The sequence below is a fragment of the Melozone crissalis genome, unplaced genomic scaffold, assembly GCF_028551555.1.
Source record: "Melozone crissalis strain CALT ecotype California unplaced genomic scaffold, PUWL_Pcris_2 ptg000034l_1, whole genome shotgun sequence".
NCBI lineage: Eukaryota > Metazoa > Chordata > Aves > Passeriformes > Passerellidae > Melozone > Melozone crissalis.
The window spans coordinates 18,995,377-19,019,783 of NW_026535812.1; the positions used below are offsets into that span (position 1 = coordinate 18,995,377).

A 24,407-nucleotide genomic window follows, 5' to 3' on the forward strand; every position below is an offset into this window, starting at 1 on the left:
CCTTTCTTAATTACAGTTCAGCAAATTTTTCCAGTAGAATTTAGGAAAAAAATAAGCAAACTGATGAGGAAACACAATTTAAATTCAAACTCTGTTAACATCACAAAGCAACCCAATCTAAACAGGTAATTGTTCTAATACCATACTGTATTACTGTGTTCTATTAGAAATTCCATCCTTCCCCAACAGAACATTAACCTGAGAACAGCAGAACACAGACAAAAACGTCTGTGTTCCCAAATGTCCCTTAAAGCCCAGCTCTTTACAGTCTGATTCTCTGAACCCCAACAGCACTAAGTAACCATGACAAGGTATTAACAGGCCCATGATACCCATGGGCAAGGGTGGGCTCAAGGCACCAAGCTTTAAATCCTGATATACAGAGGAACAGCTTAACTGCTGCAAATCCCACCAAAGTTGCTCATAAGTACTTCAACCCAAGTTTCCTCTACAGATTGTCTCTCCCAAAGCGCACTCACTCACCTTTAGATATGCGATGTGATATTCCAACAGAACTTGGACATTCCCAATGCTTTCTTTAGTACCAACAAATACAAATGGTACCATTCCCTACAGAAACAAAGCATCAAAGCTTTTTATCAGGGAGAACATTATCAATGAAATTACTGAAATAATTTCTGTTTAAATTATATAAAGAAATCTGTTTTAAATTACCAAAGTGAGCTAAACAAAGGCAACAACTGAGCCTTTGGTTGCAAAGACATCTAGAAATAGCTCAGGCTGGGGTGGCAGCAATGGCTTCACACTGTCAAGCTTTCCCAAGAACCTGTTCTGGAGCTGAGGTAACCTCACATCCCATGTTCATATTCATACAACACATGCTGGTGTGTCTGGCACAACAGGGGTATAGACACATCCACAGTTTACCAAGAAGGTGGTTCATTAAACTGACTTTATAAGACCAAGCACCTTTACAACCTTTTCCCTTTTGTTCTTGTCTATTTAAAGTATGTGGACACTTTTAACACTAGCAATCCCAAATTGGTTATATAGCCCAAGTATATGTAGAAGAAAGAGCAAAAAAAGCACAACCTCTTACTTCAGCAGCAAAAACCTTCCTTGAATTACTTTATATACAATCTACTGCAAGATGCCAGTTTAGAACTAATGCTCTCTATATCCACAGGTTTTGAATAAAACTAGGTTTGAAAATAAACCTAGTCACAGCAGGAAAGAATGAAGTACTTACATCTTCACGGGGCAGCTTATTTTCATTGTCTCCTTCAATTCTCACCCTGACGACTCCAGACTTGTCTACGATCTCCTGAATCACTTTTCCATTTTTTCCAATAACTTTTCCTTCAGAGGGCAAGAATAGTTAATTTTGCACTCATAGTCAAAGTATCTTAGCATGTTTATTGGTATTTTATACATAAAATCCCCAAAGAATACCCCATTCTATGTCAGAAAAACAGGTGAAAACTTTTAAAATTAAACTCTATATGCAGAACGACAAGCAGTGATGAAGATCACCACTGCACACAGGCTTCCAATAGAGCCAAACCAAGAGTAAAATAGCACAAGAGTTTCTGGTCAAGTTCTAAAACCTTGAAAGTCTAAGTTATGGGAGTCTGCACATGAATGATTTAAATGACATTATTTATAATTTGCAGGCTCCAAGCCCCAAACCACAGCAGGTTAAAGCCTGGGTTTTAACTTCTCCTCTGGATAATCCAAGCTGTTCAATCAGGTACAACACCTCCAACTTTAACACTGCCTCCATGCCCACACTGCCCACAAGCTGGGCATGGGGAGCAGGGAGCCACCAGACTTGAGTAAAAAGCAGGAGGGAAGAGGAAAAAAGTTCCCTGTGAAAACCAGACTAGGGGAAGATGTTTGTGACTTCAAGTGGAACACAATTAACCTCACACCTTCAGGTGGTTTTCAGTACAGAACCTACCAGACTGTGCTAAAGCTGCAACATGGAAAAATGCCTATTTTGAGACTGAGGCTGAGACCTATCAGCACTGCTGATTTATACAGGAGCTCACCAGCATCCAACCACCACCTGTGACAAACCCCAACCCAGGAGGGAGCAGTACAGAGAACTATCTTGTGTCATTCTTGCAACTCAGCTGAGTATTCCCAGACTGAACTTTGGAATTTAGCTTCAGCACTTTTAAGAAGCCAATTTAGTAGAGTGTGTTTTTTCACTAGAATCTGAACTTCAAATATTACCATTAAATGAGGTGGTACAAGTCTGTAATCAAGTCAGCTTAAGTGCTAAAATCCTGACAAAGTGTTATGCAGCATAAATATATCCAATTTCATAATAATTCACATACATACAGTTTTAAAAGATTAATCACTTTCTACTTAAATGGAGAAATCAAATATTGTACTGGCACCTCAATCCTCTCTGCAAAGTTATGATTAGGCTCCCTTTTCCCAACTTTTCAAGTTTCAGCAGTATTACATACCAACAAGATTTCTGGGAACTTGAATAAAATCCTCCACAAATTCCAAGTAACTTCTGGCCTTTTTTACTGCATCAGCAGTCTGGAAATAAATTTTAAAAAATGGAATTTATTTGAGAATACAGACTGTTAAGAACAAAACCTTGTAGCAACAGTTGCCAGTCTTCCAAACAAACTCATGTGCAGAAAAAAAAGAATAAAGACATAATTAATCTAGTTTTGAGCTAAATAATAAAGGAAAAATTGAGTGAAATGCCCAGAGACAAAATTCAGTAGAAAAGCAAAGCATCAGTAAGGAATAAAACTTGTTTTTTCATGTTATTTCAAGACATTTTGAGATATCAAAATGGATCCCCCATCCTTGGAAGAGTTCAAAGGCCAGGTTGGATGGGGCTTTAAGCAAACACTGCAAGTGATTTTACAACCAGGGCACTCTCTTTCCAGAATGCTGGTTTCTGGCCACAGTTCATCCACAATGCTTCCCAAGATAGGACAGTGGCTCTGGTTACTGGGGAGAACTCCTGTAAATGCTCTCTTGCAGCTTTATTATTAAATGATGAAAATCATTTAATCGAGACTTAATTGAGAGTTAATTGAGATGCTGAAACAAGAAACAAGGCTGCAAATTAGCAACAGCAGAAGAGTAGAATTAAGGAAAGAATTATCAGCATCTAGCCTGTAACAACAGCTTAAGAGCACAATTTCCATTTTACACTAATGTCTCAGCCCTTTCATCTGTCATTTTTAGGCAACATGTGAAATGAGAGTACCACCAGCTCCTGCACCTTTTAATCAAATCAGGTAAATCCTAGAAGAAGATGTATAAACCTCAACTTCTGGCAGAGGTCAAAATGATGGCAAAAGAAACATGGCCAAATTGGATTTCAAGATAATGAAAGCATTGATCAAGCACAAGAAACAGATGAACAGGAAGCCACTGTGAGGAGCAGAGGTTATGCTGCATTTGCAGGGCAACTGCTCAAATGGTACAAACTTAACACACAATGGCCAATTCTTCATCCTCAATGAATTCTGCAAAGAGTTCCTGCCTCAGGTATGTTTATCAATTCTTTCCCCAAAAAAGACAAAGTAACCATGAATGCATTTATAGAAGCACAGTCAGGACAAGAAAATACACAACTGCCAGAGCTGCAGCTCTCCAGAGCACCCATAAGCCTCTCTACACTTGTCATGGGCACTCAGGACTTTTACACAAGTACAACCTGTGTAACTCACATCTCAACATGAGTGAGCACATAAAGCTGACTCAGACAAGGTTTTCTCAGTTCCTTGTAGGAGAACATGGATTAAAGACCTCACAGGGTTCCAGTCACTAGCAACTACCTTTGCTAACTCTGATTTACAGCCTACACAACCACTGATGCTGTCATTACTTCACACAGCAGCCCAAACAACCAATACATGTCCATGCTACCAAAGAGTGTAACAGAAAAATTAAATGCAGGCTATTCTAAATACAGCATTATCCCTAACCAGTGTTAAGAATTGCAAGAATTGACTGCAATTTCATTTTGACAGTAATGAAGGTCTAAGAGGAACTTTTCTATTTCTGACACAGCTCTCCCTCTCTGGGAAGCACGAATTTCCTTAAGTAGCCCAAGCTGCACTGTCCAAACAAGTTCACGGGCCTGTGATCTGTGCAGGCATCACAATCCGAAGTTCAGGCAACCAGGAAAGGCTCTTGAAACCAAAATGGCCTTGACCAGACAGGGACAAATGCACAAACAGCATGCCATACAGTTTAGATTCCTTCTATCCACAAAGGTTTCCAATAGTCTTTAAAACTTATCTTCACGTTTCTTCCCTCAGATAGCCTGGCCCTGAGCAGTGAACTTTTATTTGTATGCAAAACATCAGCCACGGGAAACCTTCAGACCATGACTGCTATGTCAACAACACCGGCTCACTACACCCACACATCTCAGCCTGAAATTGTCTGCCTGTGCATTCAGCCATCAGGGCCTGGCTGGCTGCCCACTGCAGCTGAGAGAGGCAAAAAGAATAGGCAAGTGTAGCCAGATGCTGAAAACCTTATCAAGTGGAATAGTTAAGCTGCCTGGCATTTTTAGAAGCACTTATCACTTCCATGAAGGACAAGGCTGGATGTGCTTAAAGGCATTTTTATTTAGGGGGCATCTGGTATTTATAATCATTGCTGTGACCCTCTGTAAGAGGCTGGTGACAGTCATAACCTTTGCACAAGTTCCAGCATCACATCATTCACATGCAGGAGATCAAAACTAGAATACACTGGACATTCCACTGCATTTAAACTTGTCCCATTCTTCCTCAGGAATTGAGATGCAATTTAATGGCAGTAGTAGATGAAAGAAGGATCTGCTGCCAACCTGATACCCTGGACGCATTTAAGGTTTCCAAAAAAAGGACAATTTCAGAGATATTGCAAAGTACAAAAGTTTGACCTCCTCTCCACAGGATCAACTTCATCTGAACCTTTGATCACAACCAGGTGCTACTCCTGACATAGATGGAGCAGAATTCAAGACCTCAGATTCCTGAAACAGGAGACAACCACAGATTTTCAGAACTGCTAACATAAAAAACTCAGTCACACCTGTAGAGTTAGGGACAAGGGATAAAAACCCTCAACATATTTTCTGACAGAGCCCTGGTGACAGTGGCATTTTTGCCACTAGCCTCCTGCTTCTTGAATGGATCCTTGTTTTGGCCCAAGGACCAACTATATTTCAAGGCAGTCGTGAGATTCAGAAGAGTAACACAAATGGAATCAACCTGGAGCAAATCATTATTCTGCCAAAGCCAGCATTAAATTGCCAAAATGTAAGAGTTAGAAGCAACAGATAGAGCCTTTAACACACCTGGATAGCTGAGAGAAGCAGACACCACACAATAAAACACACATGAAGTTGGGGGGGGGGGTGGTGGGAAAGGAGGAGAAGAACCAATAAGGTTCTGAGGGAGAAGAGAAACCCAACTAAACCCACGATCAAGTAAAATAGCAGGAAATGATACCTCTCTCAGGCTGACCCAGGATATACAGCAAAACTGAGTGATTAGGACAGAACACACCTTATGGTTGCAACAAAGGCTTGTATTTCAAATAAATGCAGCAGAAGCTGCCACAGAGTCAACACACACAACAACATGCACAAAAAAACCTCAGGAGGTGTCTTCTGTTCTTAATTCTGGGTACAGCCCTCACCACTCTAAAAGCAGATACAGAGTGAAATGCTCCAAGGATTCACACAAAGTTCCCCCTTACCTCTCCATAGATTCTGAAAGTACCAGTGTCCTCCTCAAGCTCAATGGTTGTAACTCCTGGAACCTTTCTGGCTTGTTGGATGTTACTGCCATGAGTTCCAATAGCAAGTCCCATTAAATCTTCTCTGACTACAAACTCCTCATGAAATGCTGCAGCAAGCTGCTTTGTGCACTGAAGGGAAAACAAAGGCAGACTCATCCATGTGCACTCACTGTAATGCGCTGCTCTGAGCTCAGTTTCAAGCAACAAGAGCCACAAGCTGTGGCTTTACCTCCAAGTGTTTTGTAGCTTCCTCATTTCTCGACATCAGCATGAGCTTGGTGCGAATGCTGCGCAGGTGCATGTCACTGAGGATGTTCACTCTCTTCACTGTGGCTTCACTGGCAGACTACAGGAGAGAGGGAACCTAAGTTTTGGCTTTGTAAGCAAATACACATTCAAAGGATAAATCAGGAACCTATTGAAACGAAGTCATAAACACGATCTCAATTTCCAGAAGTTGCATGAACATTGTTTTTCCTCACAACAAAGCATGAGAAACTCATCACCACCAACAACTACTGGTTCTCACTCACAGCATGTTTTATATTAAAGACATTGCTGCTGAATTACACAGTAACCTATTGGAATATGATCCCAATATTACCAGGCAGATTGTGCCTGGGCTCGTCTGACCCTTGCTGCTGGGCCAAAGGCGGCAACTGTGGTGTTTCACCCCAGAGACACTTTTGGCTGGCTGGATGTGGCAGCAGGCACTGGAACAAGCCCAGGCAAGGTTAGAAACTCAGTTTACCTCTGGTGGAAAGGCTTCAGGCGATGGGTGAGGAGGAAAAGGAGATAGATTCTGCCGGAGGGTTTATATCACGGTCACAGAGGTCTGAATCTTAGTAACAGCTCCAACAGAATCCCTAACACATGGCCTGAGTGGCTTTTTAAGCTCGGGGGGAAGGGGGGGAGGGGGAGGGAAGGGACAGGTGAGCCACCAACCAGGTGGGAGGGGCAGGGTCTCAGAGGACAAGGGACACCTAGACAGGGCAATGACACCCAGGCCTGAGGGGCATCCTTTGAACCTGACCAACCACACGAGGCCTTGCTGGAATGTTAAGCCTGATTGACAGAACTCGCTCAGCAAGGGGGCGAGGGGGAAGGGAGAGGGGTATTGTCACACCTGGGAAGGGACTGGGAAGTAAAACAGGAAATTGCAACACACTGCAACAGTAACCCTTTCCCCTTGAGGGTGCCCAAACAAATCTTTCTACCATATACATACTTGTCATTGTGTGTGTGAATAAGAGAGCTAAGGAAATAATCAAGGACAACACAATCCTGCAGAGTGAGGTTAAAGTGAATAATACTGAGTAAATGGAGTAAGGAAGAACAACTAAAGCTAGGACAACCCTATCCAGTAAGAAAGCCACCACAGAGGCATCTAAATGAACAATTCCTTAATGGCTACACTGAGCTGGTGCAGTTCTCCACAGGGAAATGCAGCTGTGGGTCAAACTGCACAGTGTAATACAGCATGAGGGGAAAGCTATTGCTCCAGAGTGGAGGGAGATGACTGACCTCTGAGCCACCTGCTAAAATCAGTGAAACAGAACTCAGCTGAGAATGACAAACAATGAGACTCAAAGCTCCTCCTAAATTTAGGCTGTATGCATTGGAGGCCTTACCCCCAAAGATTAAATGCATCTACTTATAATAAATCTCTCACAATTTACATAGCTTGACAAGTTAAACCATTTTCCATATACACACAGAGCTGGCTGTAAATAATATACTGGGAATTCACAGAACATTTACACAGAAGCAATTACTTACCAGTATTATTAGTTGAGCAGTTTCAGCATGATAAAAAATTCGACATGCTCCAACAGCTTTCTTGAAATCTTTATGTGCATTTTCATTAGCACACCTAAGGAGACAAAATGATTGTTATTTCAACAAGCTGCAGCAAAACCAAACACGTAATAAGATGATCAGACCCAAGAACATTCAGTAGTTTATGGCAAGGACTGTTCAGAAACAGGAAAGTTTCCATTCTCCTCAACATGGTTCCAGTTTCCCTGTGGATTCTATGGCACCAGGGTTATCTGGAAAGCCTCAGTAACAGGCCCACTGTGAAGTGAATCACCTGTACAGACACTAAGTCCCCAGCTGAGACCTGGCCTTCTGTCCCAGCCCTGGCAGCTCAGCAGGGGTCCCAGTCAGCAGTTTCTAAATGAGCTTGTGCAGCCCTAACCCCCCTTAAGGCTCCTCATGGCCCTGTCAATCAGCCTCTAAAACAGAAGCCAGGTGGGCTCCTCTCCCCTTTCCACACAGCAAAAGCTTCTTGAATTGTCAGAGCTACTCACGCATCTCTCAGGTCCTCAGGAACATCCACGGTGCACTTGAAGAAGGTGTTCTTTTTGACAGTTTTGTTCTGGTTCACAGGTCGCAGCCGCTCGTAAGTGACAATTTCATTGTAAGTGGCATCACAAGCAGCGTATTCAATGACGTAAAACTGGGAGAGTTTTTTAAAATAACAACTTCAGTAAGGAATAACAAAAACATAGTGACATTACCAGCACCAGCAAGGAAGCACAAAATATGAATATATACAAAACCCTAAAACAATGAGACATTTCTAAATAAATGAGCCTGGATATATTTCAGCATCCCTGTGTTCCCCCACTGAAGTCAATGCACTGTTATCAGCATAGTCTCAGTCCCCCACAACAGCATCTTGGATTGATTTTTCTCATGCTCATCTCTTTCAAATATTTTCCTTAGTTCAGTTCAAGTTCCAAAACCCAAAATGTTTACTGGTGCTTTAATTCTAAAATGTATCAAACAGAGAACACTTCTTCACAGAAGTATCTACTCGGCAACACCAAAACAAACAAGGTGAATCCACTGATTCAGTGGGCAAACTACCTGGGAATCATGCAAGAACAAAATCAATACAGAAACTCCAGCTTTTTGACACACACTGCCAAATTTAGGAGGGCAAGAGAACTAAGAAGATTTAAGTTACCAATAATCTACTCCTACACTTCCACCCAACAGATGCAAGTTTAAAGGAGCTTGTGGGCACAGCATCCCTGCAGCCTGGCTCTGTGCTAGGGATGCAGCCTGCTCCTCTCCTCCCTTCCACCTAGCTGCAATTTAGGGTGCAGCAGTTTATTCAGCTCTTCCTCCCTTCAAGTTGGGATCTGTTTGTCTCAACACAATTTGCTTAATATCCTGAAAAAAGAAATCACTCTCATAATGACAGACTTTTTTTCTAATTACAAGTTTTAAGTATCATCCAAATTATACAAAACTGCTTTGAAATGTACCAATGTATCATTATTACATCAAATAATAATAAGGAACAATAAACATTAAACTACAACTAAATTTAGGAGAACTACCACTACATGCTCTAAAAACTTCTATAGTTAAAGGTAACTCTGGATATCAGAACAATCACAAAGCAACAAATTCTTGGACACATGGGTTGTTTGTGAATTTAATATTAACTCTACAGAAAAATCTAAACACAGAACTGTGTTAAAGACTGTACAAAGAAGCCAACATGAACTGTGAGGTGCTTTCCAGGAACATTTCCCTAAAATAACTGATTTGACAATCCTACACTGTACACTGAGGGTGAAAAGTTTTTTTTTTTCTTGTAAAAACTAGGAAATTAAAAATTGGAATAAAAAATTTTACTTCCATGACTTTTTATGGAAATAAGCAGCACAGCAAAATTTCAAATTTCTGTGGCATTTAAGAAAAGCCTATTAGCTACAAATGACAAACTATCATTCAAACCAGTTTGCCTCCTTTTATCTTGATTTCCTAATGAGCTGTTTATTCACATGGGTCAATACACAGATTGTTCCTCTGGGAGGTCTTTACTACCACCTTGCCCTTACAGAGCTCAACAAAATTGGTATTTGTTGACAGTTTTTAAACAATACTAGAAACTGGACAACTATTTTTTTTAATACTGTTTCCTTTGTTTTTAGGAATCTGATAAAGCAAAGCATCAAAACACAGGACTCTTTCCCCTAGAAGTTAAATTCTCTTGCTGTCATTCCACAAAATAAAGCTTTAATGAGACTGGGTCAAACACTGCCACACCTCTATACACTCAAGTGTCTGAATCTGCAAGTTAATTGGCAGCTGCAAACAACCATTTATTTATGGCAAAATAAAAACTTGACACATGTGAAAACAAAACAAGCAGTGTCCTTCCACTACACTCAGTAAAAACATACACACGAAAACCAACCCACAGTAATAGCTTGGCCTAATTTACAGATGACAAACAGCTTTTAACCACAGGTGCTTCACTTCATTTTCAGCACAGAGTTCAATCCACAAAACAGGTTTGTCAGAAATCCTGTCCTTGTCCATGCCTTCAGTCCTTCAGGCAATTAAACTGCAGATAATGGAAGTCACTTGCTCAGCTCAGAGGGCATGACCCTCTGCTGTGCAATGCAGCAAAGGCCAATCCCAAATGGTCACAACTTATAATTCTCTTTTGTCATGTTTGTAGTACTTTATTCAGAGCTTTTTCATGACAAAGAACTTCTATTTACTGTATATAACATGTAAGCATGAAATCAGTAAGTTTTAAAATCATTTACCTCTCCTTTCATCATTCGAACTTTTGCCAGCCACCAGCCACAAGGTTCTTGGTCATTTGCCCTAGAGTAAACCTGGAAATGAAAGCAGTAAGAACCACTGAAAGCACATACAAGCACAATTCACTTATGTGCATGTATAACAAAGAAAGAAGCACACAACTTTTCTATGGAGATATGCTCCATTTTAAACCTTCACCTTGGGAATGCCCTTACACCCCTCACCCCTGCGTGGAATGGACAATGAGTTCCAGACCAGCACAGCTCAAGAGCATTCACTCACCTCCACCTCATCTCCTTCACCAATTTCTTTCTTGATATCAGGGGGTGGTGGTAATCTGACTTCATTGAAGGGCACCTGGCGCTCTGGTTGCCAACTGCAAGTTGAAGAAGCATTACACATTAATTCTCAAATTTTCCTATTGTTTTCTTTAATTTAGTATTCTATTTCATTAAAATTCTTTCTTTTCATATAATGAGGTCTGTTTTCTTATTGCTGGAAAGCAAATCTTGTAAGCAGAGCAGCAACATAATCATGGCAAAGCAAAATTAGGAGCTGGGAAGATATTTAACAACAAAATTTTTAAATTAACTGAAAAAATTAACTAATGGATTTTATTACTGAAAGATATTGTATGATGTAGTTAACATTCCTACTGCTCAAGTCATAGAGCTGTTACACAGACTTAAGTTCAACTTTGCAGTCCACCATGGGGTTCATCCATTTCTCCACCTCATTTTAGCATTTCAACTGCTTACCAAAGTTTCATGCATTTCAGGAAAGTGTGACTCCAATATTTAACAAACCTTTCCACCTGCAAACTTTTTGATGTTCCCCAGTAACAGATTCAGATCAAAATGTATCTTTGTATGTGCTTCTCAATACCAAGTATTTCTAGGCATACAAAATAAAGGTTTATTCCTTATACACCAAGTCTATTTGTTTACTATAGTTGACTGTACAAAAGTATTTTATTTGTACAAGTGTATGTTTCCAGTGCATTTTATGAAGATTACTGGAGCAATCAAATCCACTGTGTTCTCCTGAAATTCTTTCTCCTTCTAGTCTGTGAAGGAGATGTCACAGAATGCCATCAGCTGCTCCTCACTCTTAATCAGAAATGCAACCAAAGACTCTACAAAGGTTGAAATAAAACTGGGGAAAGACCCTTTCAAAAACCCACATTAATTTAGAATATCTGAGGGACTTTTAATGGTATCTGTCAAAGCACTGCAACATCCATCCCTTCTGCCCATCTGATTCACATTAAACACCAAGAGAATCAGAAGAAACCCTTGTAACAGTCAGGATTACTGCAAGCCATTTGCTTTGCTGACTTTTAATATCCTGCAGAAAGAGCAGCCTGTGTTAGCAGAACAAGGCTGAGCATAAGGAGCAAAGGGCACTTCTGCAACTTCCCAGATGAGAAGATGGATACATTTCCAATTTCCATACATTTCCATGTTTGCTCTGAAACTACAGCTTACACTCAAGTACCTCACTTAATAAAGATGTTATGTATCATATAGTTTTAATCTGGACATTATAATAAACTTTTTCTTTTAATTATAGTTTGAAAAACAACAAAAATGCATGAAGATTATTGCTGAGGTGCTGGAACACATTCAGAGAAGGACAAGGGGAAGAGTCTGGAGCATAGATCTGATGAGGAACAGCTGAGGGAGCTGGGGGGGACTTGGCCAGGAGAAAAGGAGGCTCAGAGGGAGCTGAGAAGAAACAGTGTCAAGCTGTCCTAGGGAGGCTTAGACTGATAGTAAAAAATAGAAAAATTTCTTCACTAAAAGGGTGGTTAGACATCAGCATGGGCTGCCCAGGGAGGTGGTGGAATCTCCATTCCCAGAGGTGTTCCAAGGGCACATGGATGTGGCATTTCCATAGTGGTGAACACCGTGGTGCAGGGCCAACAGCTGGACTTGATCTCAGAGGATCAAGAGTCGGCATTTCCAGCCTTGAGGATTCTAGAACATGGATAGCTTTTGTTTAGGCTGGAAGGTATTTCGGCCACAAAATGTTAATTAAATCACATTCTATTTCTGAGAAATGGTGAAGGGGGCTGGAGAAAATATTCAGTTGCAATTAAAATGTCCTTGTTGCAAATATAACAGTTACTAATCTCATGGTTTGGTTTTTTCCTTCCCCTCCCTGCCAGTGGAGGAAGCACACAGTGGAAAGTGCACAGAAGGCTCCACTCTCAGAATGTGAGTCCAAGTTTTGGTGGCAAAACTTTCTAAGTCCAGAATTGGAGCACCTCACTGGTGAAATGCAAACCAAGGTGTTTTAAGAAATTACTTGGGATACAAAGTACCTACTAAGACAATCTGACAGAATTGATGCCTAAGCTACAGACCACAAATCACAAGAAAAGGAGGTTCTTGCTTCTAACACAGAAGCCTCTCCTGCAATACAGCTGCTTCAAACTCCAATGAGCCTCCATGAAACTGTACCTCAAGATCCAATTTTCCATCTAACAATAATAAAAGTTTCCAGGTCCTGAAGCTTCTGCATTCATTCCTTGCCTCCTTACCCTCAGAAAATGTCTCTTAAAAGAGTTAAGGCTACCTGCCCAGAGACTGAGTGTTGCTATGGCCACAAAATCATCACTAGCAGTCTGTGCTGGTACACTTAACTTTGGGAACCTTACAATAGCTGCAGATAAAGATTGGCTAACAATAGCAGAAAATGCAAAGTGACAGCTTAGACTGCCTATTGTGGGGTAGATGTGTGTATTTGTTAGTGATTATCACTATCACAACACTGATGCTCTCAGCACAGGACACTCTTGCCAATTTCGGTTCCACTAATGCCCTCATGAATTTAACTCTGTAAAAAGCATCCCAATTGATCAGATTTACGTCACAGAACAATCTGACTGTGTACACACTTCCTGATCAGATCTATTTTTAGACAACAGAACACTCTACATATGCTGCAGCCCATCCTTTTGGAAACATGGCTGCTGCTGCCAGACTTTCTGTGGAACACATGGATGATATGGATACTAAACACTAGAAATGATTTGCCAACAATCCAACTCCTGCTGTAAGCCCCTGACACTTCTTTAGCTTACTTAGCTTCTGACATCAAAGTATGTCTTTTAAATGCAAGGAGAAGCAATTACTTTTCTTTAGAAAGTAATATAGATGTTGAAGCTGAGACTCATTATTTGTCACATGTTCTTAGACCATGGATAGAATGAAGGATTTTAATTTTTTTTGGTGTTTGTTGGGTTTTGGGGTGAGGATATGAACATCTAGGAGACAGTAACAGGTTCCATAACCACCTCAGTGTTACTATAAATTATGGTTGCCACCTCATCTTCTAACTGTCTTCATAAAAGAGGGACTAGAAAGCATAGGTTAGAAAGAAACAAACACTGGGTTTTGCAGGTAAACCCCAGGATTACTTATGCTCCCTTTTAAGGATTTCTTTTCACACACACGTGTATATATGTACACACACATACACACCTGGGATTATGTCACAGGATTATAAATTCTGTTTATGAAGACACTTCCACACTCCCTAGCATTACCTTCATTACCCAGCAATCTTTCTTCAAGAAAGGCTCAAAGACTAATCTACAGGTTAGGGCTGGCAAAGGTAATAACAATTTTCACATCAAAGGTGACACATTTTATAGGATCTCCACCTAGTAACTGGGAGAGAAACAGGAAAGAGGATGTAGCTCACAGAGTATTTGGAATTAGCACTGAAATCTCCCAGGTAATCCACAGTGTTATCAGTGGACACTGAACAACAGGTACTCATTTGTACTTTACCAGCCCATGGATTGTCCTTGGCTTGCCACTACAAATTCCCAGCAGCACTGCTGTGTTTATATATTAAATTAAATGGACCTCATGGATAATTCTTTTTCAAGATTTGCTAACAGATTTGCACTCTTTACCTCTCAAAAACAACAGGTCTTTTGACTGGATATATATGTATATTTATCTTCCTAATAGTTGAAGGAAAAAAATCACCATCAGGATATTTTTACTTTTCTCTGGTTGAGAACAGTGGTCAGCATTCCAGACAGCAGACACAGAATTGCTCATTTGAGTACTTTGGTATTTTCCATCATTTCCTGCTTTTGTGTAAGAGAATCAAGCCTGTGCCACTGATTCCTATGTTAATTAAATTTGGCTGTCACACCTATGGGCATCACTAAAGATACCAAAGAATGTACAGGACTGTGTAACTGAGGAGCTGAATTCTGACACAGATTCAAGAAGGCAGTTCATGGAAGCTGAACACAATAGTGAGCCTGTACTTCTAGAACTGTATCTAATGAAATCTGCTTCATCCTAAAGGCAAAAGGAAAAAAAACAAACAGCAAAAGCCCTAAACTGAAAAAACCTAATATTCAAATAATTATCTTAAAAATAAAACACTTACTTGTTTTCAAATGCAACTGTGAGGGAGTCCTCATGAACATCTTTGATAAATCCCTAGAACAAAAATATTTTTGTTACAAGAATGCATGTGAAATCAAAAAGGCAGCAATTTCAATACAGCCTGAACCTGAGCTAAGACTATCACTAACACCAAGGCTCCATTTTCAGAAAGCTCCCAAACACACTCCCACTCTTTGCAGGAGGTTGCTGATATTCTTAGCTGGCTATTCCAAGACATGCAGAGCACAGGGACTGCTCCCCATGACTGCTCACATCTGACCAGCTCATTTACAACTGAACTCACTATCCAGAGTTTCTACTCTACCCACAGGTGTGCACAGGTGATTTACAGGAACAGAATGAGAGAGATCCAGGCAAGGACAGTTATTCAATAGCTGTGCACAGCACTGTGTGCTTCACTGGTGTTCCTCCCAACACAAACTGAATCCCAAACAACTGCCCCCCAGCAGCCAGTTTGAATCACATTTGGCAGCAGAGGCTGCCACACAGCCAGTTATGGTATCATCTTTCAGGTACTAAATTGGGGACTGGATGAGGCCAAAAGCCTGCTGGACCTCCCAGGAAAACAAAGAGAATACAGTATTTCAAGGATTTTTTGTGCTTACATTTAGGGGGCATTCACTATACAAAAAACTTAAAGATCAATCTCACAGAGTTATACCCAAGTATCCATGCAGAAATTACGCTGCTACATTCTTGATTAAGGAGGACAGATATGCTGAAGAAAAAAATTAAAATATAAACCCACTATTCCTGCCTTTGCTCCAGCCTTGTGTTTGCCCAAGCAGAGGTGGTCAAGGAGGACCCTGCAGTTCTAAAGGAGTAAGAAAGCTGCACAGCTCTGTCCAGAGAAAGAAGTTCCAGGAAATCTGCTGAATGGATTATATCCATTTAAGAAACTGACAACTGAGGAGGACGAGGAACACGGCAGCTGTGCAAGCACCACTGAGGTATTATGTGTCAGCTCAGGGAAAGATAAATTTTGACACAGTCGATCCCTCCATGTAATGACGGACAGTAAAGGAGCCCACACTGACAGCTGCCTGCAAAGGGCCTACAAAAACCAATCTCCTTTTACCTGAGCTCATACTCGGCCAATGCTCTGAAAGAATTTGCTGAAAACCTGCTTTTCTGCTCCCTGAGCTCCCCTCAAACCCATCTGTCAGCAACATAAAAGACTGGTTCTAGCAGAAGGCACCCTGGTAGCCCTCAACAAAGCAGGTCACCAGAAATCATCTTGTTGAACCACCTAGTGTGCTCCTAATAAAATAAACCCTCTCAGAGGCCATCCTGCCACTGCAAGGGAAGGCAGGCAAATCTCCTCCTTTGAAAGATAAGCAAGTGAAACAGTTGAAAGTAAAATACATCCAGAATCAGGGACTTTCAGTTTCAAGGAAACTGGATGGGAGTATAAAGTTATGTCTGTTTAAAGATGCAAAGAGCATATAAAATCTTACTGCCTAAAGCATGAGTAAGCCAGCAACAGAGATAAAGCAGAACTTCTACCAAATTTATGCTACCAGCAGTTCCCTTCAAATGTACCCCACCCAGCACAGGGACAAATGAACATGGCACACAGTGCAGGAAACAGGAGTTTCTCTACTACAATTTATCCAAATTCTACACAGGAACAAAACACTGAAGTCATAGCACTTAGAACCAGCTTCATGCAGTCCAGCTACATGACAACTTATCAACAGACAGGAGTATTTACAGGGAGAGATGAACTCCCTACTAGAGACAGCCATTTATCTGCATTCCCAGAGTCTGTGATCCAATACCAGTCTCTGCCTCCTTATGCTACTTTATTTCATACATGAACCTGGTATTCTATTCCTGTTGTGCTCTCACAGTACTCAATGTGTTTTTAAGGTAAGCCTATAGCAGCTAAAATTTATTCTATAGAACTGAATTCAGTTCTTTCCTTTGCTGAAAGGAAGAACTGAAGTTCTTCAGAATCAAGAGAGATTCCAATTCAGGTATCCTAAAACATTTGATTAACATTCAGAACTCAATGCTCTGTAGAGTTAAGAAAGTCATGAATCCAGTGACTAGGATTTCATTAATAGGTTTCATTAATAGGACAAAAGAAGAACAAAAAAGGAATCCAACTGCACTGCCTTTTGAGGATTTAAGACAATTAGCCCATGACCAGGTGAAGTGAGGGTTTCTGTGTAAGGTACAGTTAGTTTAATAGTCACAACCAATTGTCAAGCTCAGGCCCACTGAAGAATGCCAAAGCTGAAGTGGAGCAGCATTGCAGAGCTACAGCTCTCAGCAGGCCAACAGCTGACACTGCACAAACGTCAGCTGCACAGGGACAATTTTTAATAAAATCCAAAGTACAAATTCCAACAAAGTGCCTGTACATTTTACAGCACCATGTGGGTTTCAGGAACTCCTTCATGGAAGGAAGTCTTTCAGTTCAAAGTGTGCACACTGCAGTTCCCTCCCACAGCAGAATGTGATGCAGACTCACTGCTGGCAGACACGTAGGCAGCAACTGCCTTGGAGTCACCTGCACAGCTTTCTCTCCTGCTATTCCCAAACTTTCACTCCCTACTATAATCAAGCACAATACCTATCCAGTATGCACTTTGGGTCACAAAGGCACATATGTAAAGTATCAAATGAAATTATTCAACTATTAAATAATTTTATTGTTGTGAGGCCTGAAAAAAATCTGATTAGAGTCTAACTGTATACATTTACTTCTGATTATTATCAATTTCTCTAGAGCTGTGGGATGAGATCACATTTACAGCAACTGAAGTACAGCAGTCTATGAGGTATTATGGACTGTATGGTCCATTTGTAATAAAACTAGAAATAATGAGAATCTGGTATGGCTTTCAAATAGTTTTCTAAGAAATTATTTCATTACCATCACAAAGGATGTCAAAAGTACCATTAGAACATTTTCTAAAAGCAAAACTTCCTGAGCACGACTCTGGTATGGCATTCAACCCTGCCTATACATATCATCAGCTGTCACTTACAACTTCCAGATAAAACAGAAAGAGATTTCATGCATGTCAGGATGAGATTTAGTGTAGCTTTTAAAGAAGTCTTCATAGCGCCTGTGATAATTAAATTTAAAAATAAAGGTTTTACAACAAAACTTGTGGCATTAGGGTATTTTGGTATTTCACAATTCAAAAAGGACTTTATAGTAAATGCTATAAATTCAAAAGGATTTTTCCAGAGGAGGCGTGATGAACATAAACCAGAAAACTAAATAACCTGGTTTTCAATTAGGGAGTTTTGAAGGAGCTCTTTGTGAGGTAACCTATATAAATAGATTTGCACCAGTCATGCCTGACACTGTGTCAAAAACATTCTCTACTAAATTAAGTAATGATCCATCACCTTAACTTTTGCTCTCATGAACAATGTACCCTGTTAGTTAAATTTAATTTAGCAGTGTTGCCTAAGACAGATAATGCCAGTTTCTAAGTTTGAAGAGTTTTAAGTTCCTAACATATCATTGCATGTACCTTGGGTGACAAGGCAGAGCCAACAGGAGACCACCAAACACATCAATAAACACAGTGGCATCAAAAAGAGGAATTGCAGTATCAGCAAGTGAGCTTACACATAACCTTTACGTGTGTTTTATACCACACACAAATCACAGAGGGCAAGAGGGGAAGCAAAATTGTCATGACTTCATCTTGCCAGAGGCTGATTGAGGCAGAGCAGAGCCGAGTGTCAGTCACTCACTGAGGATCCATGTGTGCCCTGGCTGGAGCAGCCCTGCCCTGTACTGTACTCCAGGCTATTCCTGTCCTGCTGCTGCACGGGGCTCAGCCCTGGCTCTGCCCCTCACTGGGCTCCAGCACCTGCACAGGGGATCCAGCCTGGGCTGGGCAGGGGCTGCGGGGTGAACAACGGGGCAGGAAACTCTCAACCAATCTTCTGCACCAAAATCACTGCAGCTGAGACCTCCTCATTTCATAACACACACCCACACACACTCTCTCCCTTTTACCTGGGTTTTGCTCATGGATTTAGGATTAGGATCTGCTGATAACATAAACGGATCAAGACTTACTGAAGTGCCCTTACAGTGAACTGTATGTCTGTGTGTATATGCACACACACTTTTTAAAATCCAGTTCCAGGCAAAGTCACAAAATCTGTAGAACAGGTGGATGTAATCCAAGTTCCCTCCATATCCTACTTTCAGAAAGTTTATCTGACCTCCAAGTAGGGTGATCCAATGTAAAAGTGAGATGCTGTTAGTTTAGCTGCAAACCTTGTTTCCAGGGACAGCCACTGTGCTGGCCTTTGGGTCACACATACCTGCACACTAAAACTGCATTAATATCACCTTACCCACTGCTGAGCCAACTCCTACCAGCAAACACTTCGGCATCTGGTACCACAAACTGCTCCTGAAGCACTGACAGAAAGGTCAAGCAGCCCATATCCAATTACCAAGCCTTTCACTCCTTTTCAGATGCAAGAACCCTTGGTATTTCTAACTAACACTGAAACACAACTGCTTCATGTAACAAACACATGAAATAATTATTGCTAAAGATGTTTCTCATGCTGAGCCCCCTCCCCCAAAAAAGAAAGAAGATAAAGCAAACAAAAGAAACTTGTAAATACACAAACCACTTGACAAGAAAGACTGAACTTGGTATTACTTTCATTTTAAGTGATCAGCTGCACCTGTTTACACAAGGAACTGATAGAAGCAAGCAGCTGTGGCTCACTGCAAAACACAAACACTATAAGCAGGTATCAGGAAAGAAAAATATCCTGAACTATCACATCAGTTTTAGCAAGCACAGTTTAATTTAAGACATTACTGCTTATTTCCATCCACAATCACAATTATATATAAATTCAAGGGTTGTTCTGACAGTTGTACAAGAGCCTCAGCACTGAGTTAGTCTCAATGACTCATTTCTTACACTGGGTTCTTCATATGCATCCTCCAAAAGGGCAAAACTTCTGGAAGACACCCTCCACTGAGCATGTACCTAAAAATCAATAACCACTCCCTCTGGCTTCTCCCTTCCATCAGCCTAAAAGGCTCAAGCAAACAGCTCACCAACAGCTACTTCTTGCAGGACTACACAACCTTCAACTGATCAGGAACAACTTCAGAATGTCTAAAATTCCCCACCCATACAGATGTAGGGTTAGATGTAATAAAAAAATGCTGACAATCATAACACAGTTAAGATCTTTAAAGAAAAAAAAACAAAGGTCACTCCAGTTACAGCTTCCTGGAGTAGTAATTGGGTATGAACAGTGTGTAAGCTACACTCCTAATGACAATTTCCTACTTTAATAACCATCAAGCTGAAAACCACTCAGAGCAACTCAAGTTGTTTCCAAAACCACTAATTAAAAATTGTAAGAAAAATTTAAAAAATAATTGTATTTTCATTGGTGCATAAACCTTCACTCCCACAGAGTTGCTCATCAAGCTTTGGCTCTACAAGCGAAGAAATGGTGTGTACTTGTCATTCACCATTTTTTCCCCTTAGTAATATTTTGGCTTGTGTCTGCCTTGAGGCCAATGCCAACACCTGCTACCAGCATCATGCTTAGCCCTGTGAGCAGAACAACTGCACCTCTTGAAAGAGGAACAGAACAAGGAAACAAACACTCCAGAACCTGTAAATTAAGGGTTGAGCTCCATTTTAATATGCAGGGTTTTTTCCCACTGCATAAACAGCAAAGAACACAAGGGCCTGCAGCACACCAGGGCCCATTTTCCAGCACAGCTAAGGCCCTACAAGGAAGAACACAATGGATCTTCCAGAGTTCTTCAAATGCCACTGAAAGGCTCAGTCAGGGGAATTGATCTGATGCTCAATTTATGCACCTTGGTCTTACTGTAAGGCCCAATCTATTTCAGGGAAGCTGCCATAGGAAATCATGAATAATGTGCATCAGCAGGGCTCTCAATCTGCATACAAGTGAGCACATACAAGTGAGCTCATGGAGATACTGAGTAAAAGTGAAGGGTTTGTCTTGTTCTTCCAGGACCCTCCACAACTGGCAGGTGTAGAGGATATGGCACAATGGAAATATGGAAATCCCTGTATGAATGTCAGAAATGGTTTTTTCTACTGTGAGAGTGACTAAGCAGAAGCAAAGCTTGTTTGGGAGGCTGTGGAGTTTCCACCCTCAGAGATACTCAAAGGCCATCTGGACATGGGCACCTGGCTCCAGGCAGCCCCACCTGAGCCAGGTGTGGAGAGGTGAACCCCCAGAGTCTCTGCCAGCCTCAGGCACCTGTGACTCTGTCAATGACTTCATCATCTGAATGACAGTGAACCATCACCCTGAAAACACTGCAGGCATGCCAAGACAATGCTGGGAGCACACAGCTTTCACTCTCTTCAACACATTCAGAAACCAAAGAAATCCAAGTATTTTTGACGATTCCATATACTAAAAAAAGATCTATTCTAATGTCCCAGTGACAAAAACCTTCCTGCCATCTAGTCCTCACCTAGAAAGCTTTAACTTTTCTACTCTCAGGCAGCCCTCAAAGCACATTTAATATATGCAAACCCATAACCAGTGGTCTTCAGCAAGCCTGTCTGTTCTCCCCTGTCCCACAGCACAACCCTCCCCATTTTTCAGAAGCCCACAACCATTTCAAGTCCCATCAGTGCCAGCTCTTCTCCAAAGACAATGGGTGCTCAAAATTATGATCTATGCAAAGTCTCCTCAGCTGCAGGAAGTGGCTAAACACTGGCTCTGCTGTGTAATGGTTAAGAACCTTGCATAAAATATACAGTAAATGCTGTCCTGTTCTCCAGATTATATTACTTCTTTAAAGCAAATGGGAAAAAAAAGAAACCACAAATTAGTTTGGTGACTCAGGTACACAAGTTTAAAATTAGATTATAATATGCTCTTATAATTTTTTTTAAATTACCTTGGGATTTACCATAACTGCTCACTGCTACAGGAAAACTCAAAATGCTTTTCATGATGCAATAATTGTAATAGAGAATATTAATTTTCCGTACTAATTTATTGCAACCACAGTGTGTATATATATATATATATATATATGTATAATGTATGGTCTTCCTGCACTTAGGAAGAATTCTTTGTTAAAACTGAAGAGGAACTAAAGAAACTTTATAATAAAGAGTTTCATTTACCATGGTCATACCTCTAGTAAGTACTGAAAGCCCACTAGAATGCTCCAACAGATTTAGCCACTACATTTATTCTACTGCAGTTAAGTTGCAGATCATAGCAACAACTTCTTAAAAGAAATCTATCATGTTTCTGTTTACATAATTATTTTGGTTTTTCTCTCTGTTGACACAGCAGAATCTTTCTGATCTCATTTACCTGGGGTTATGCTCTGCTAATTAATCCAAATTCAGACTGTTCTAAAGGCAAACGTCAAATCTTATTCCCTCTTAGAAATTCTGCTTTTTGTCTTCTGAAAACTTTTGCCACCTTCCATGGAGTGTCACACAGCTTAGAAAAGATGAGCCTCTTGTCATTATCTTGCAATGATCAATGCTACTGGTGCCCAAAATAGGACATTTCCTAAAAGAGACTGACACACCTCTTTGCTTTAGGTCACTTTAAACAGCAAGTGATCTAGGAGTGTTACCTAGTTCCAAAATAAATGCAAAACCTCTGCCTTCCTCAAGAGAAAGACTCACAAAATGGAGTCACTGACACACACACTTCACTGCATTTAGCTCACAAGAATAATCTTTGAAGTTGTGTTTGTTTGAATGATTTGGTTTGGGTCCTTATTTAAGGGGGTTGTGTGGTTTTTTCCCCCTCCACATTAACAGTGGATTACTGAGTTGGGGCTTTGATCATTGGGCATCCAATCATTCTAACCTGCCTTCATCCACCATCTTCATCACTGGACATAATCCCCACTTCAATGATCTCAAAGCCATTATGCCATTTTTAATTAAAACTTTCGCTTTTTTAAGTCACTGTTCACAGGGCTAAAACACATGATGGTGCTAATCCAAGGCTGATAATTCTCACTGATTTAGGAGATGTCATCCTTGCAGATTTTAAATCAGGCTCATTGTACCAAATTCTGTGCAGACAGATCCCTTCAGTCCAAAAATTCATCACACCTCATACTCCCATGTGGCTGACATTCCCCTAAAGCAGAAGAGCAACTGATTCATCATTTGGAAAGTTGTCCAAGATCACAAGGTATAAAATGGAAAGCTAACAAAAGTGTTTCCAAATTCTGGGTTTCTTAATGCTCAGGGGGAAAGAAAATCAATTCTATTTAGGAGCATCCTGTTCTGGACGCAAATGATTCTGATGTGGCTTGCTGTGTGATACTTCAGATTCAACAAAAAAATTATCCACTGCATAAAATTTCTCATCTACTCCTTTTGGTAGAAATTTCAGAGAGTTCCCTACTAGGGATGCAGTTTATCCCACAGCATTCTTTCCTCATAAGGGTATCTCCCATCTGTCTTGGCCAGTTGAAAGACCTAACTCCTGAAGTCAGCTGGTTACAATCCCTTACACCCAAGTGCCTCTGCATACTGTACAGTCACCACATGATTGCCAAGCCAAATCCACAGCTGCACACAGGCAATTCTGGAGGGGGGAGGGGGCATCGAAAGGGTCAGCCCCACACCAAGGGCAGCACTGCCTGTGCAATGCCACACCGTGCATGTGCTTAGGCACAATAGCTAAACAGAGTCCCGAGATTAAATCCTCCCAGAACACAGCCAGGCTGTGCGCTCACAATACCGGCTGGAATCAGCCCTTCTGGAGAGGAAGACAGGAGCCTACTGCCATAAAAAGAGCTGGGATTCTTAAACATCTGAAGCCAGGCTTAGGGGAAAATGACTGACAGGCAACAGCTGAGAGTATTCTGCATTGATCCTGTACCATCCTGACATTCCAGGGAGGGTGATGGTGAAGGAAGATTTCTGAAGACATAAATAAACTCGAAATCTTTAAAAAAATTATTTTAAATCTTTTAAAATCATTATTATCGCCCCGGTTCACCCCATCCCACCCAAAAGCCCCTGCATCTATCTTCCAGCACCAATCCCCCCACACGCCCACCCACCCCTCCCGAACCGAAGGCTCAGGGAATCCCCGCTCCGCGCATCGGCTGCCCCCGGCCCCGGGGCGCTCTGCCTTCCCCCCACACGAACCTCCCCAGCGCGCAGCCCTCAGCAGCCTCGTCACCGCCGCCCCCCCGCCGCCGCCGCCGCCGCCCCGCTCCGCTCCATCCCCGCGGCCCCGGCCCCGCTCCCCCCGCACCTTCCCCGCTCACCGTCCCCTCCCCCGCCGCCCTTCGGCCCCGGCCCCGCCGGGCGCGGAGCCGCCCGCGCCGCCCCCGCCGCCGGTACCTTGTAGAAGGCCCCGTTGGAGCCGCGCACTTCCACCGTCAGCTCCTCCATGTTGGGGCCGCAAAGGACGCCGGGACGAGCTTCTAGAAACTGTCACCGCGGGGGGAGCGCGCCGCGCCCGCCTCCTCCGCCCCCCGCCCGCCGGGCCGCGCCTCCGGCCCCTCCTGCTCCTCCGGGCGGGCTGGCACCGCCGAGCGGAGCGGAGAGGAGCGGAGCGGGGCGGGCCCTGCGGGGAGGGCTCCCCGCCGCCGGCGGAGCGGGGCGGGCCCTGCGGGAAACGCTCCCGGGAAGGACTCCC

At 41.9% G+C, this 24,407-nt stretch overlaps 1 protein-coding gene across 2 annotated transcripts in view; it reads right to left on the bottom strand.

The window, feature by feature from the left end:
• FXR1 (FMR1 autosomal homolog 1) overlaps positions 1 to 24,177 on the bottom strand; it is a 32,473-nt gene extending 8,296 nt beyond the window's left edge. For both annotated transcript variants that reach the window (XM_054282434.1, XM_054282433.1), the window contains exons 1-11: positions 24,110 to 24,177; positions 14,740 to 14,792; positions 10,603 to 10,696; positions 10,323 to 10,394; positions 8,058 to 8,206; positions 7,525 to 7,618; positions 5,975 to 6,091; positions 5,704 to 5,874; positions 2,442 to 2,520; positions 1,211 to 1,320; positions 484 to 570 (exon numbers count right to left, since the gene is read on the bottom strand). In XM_054282434.1, coding sequence (XP_054138409.1) covers positions 484 to 570; positions 1,211 to 1,320; positions 2,442 to 2,520; positions 5,704 to 5,874; positions 5,975 to 6,091; positions 7,525 to 7,618; positions 8,058 to 8,206; positions 10,323 to 10,394; positions 10,603 to 10,696; positions 14,740 to 14,792; positions 24,110 to 24,160 — 1,077 coding nt within the window. In that variant the 5' untranslated portion in view covers positions 24,161 to 24,177. The remainder of the gene's footprint in view (positions 1 to 483; positions 571 to 1,210; positions 1,321 to 2,441; positions 2,521 to 5,703; positions 5,875 to 5,974; positions 6,092 to 7,524; positions 7,619 to 8,057; positions 8,207 to 10,322; positions 10,395 to 10,602; positions 10,697 to 14,739; positions 14,793 to 24,109) is intronic.
• Positions 24,178 to 24,407: the final 230 nt, after the last annotated feature.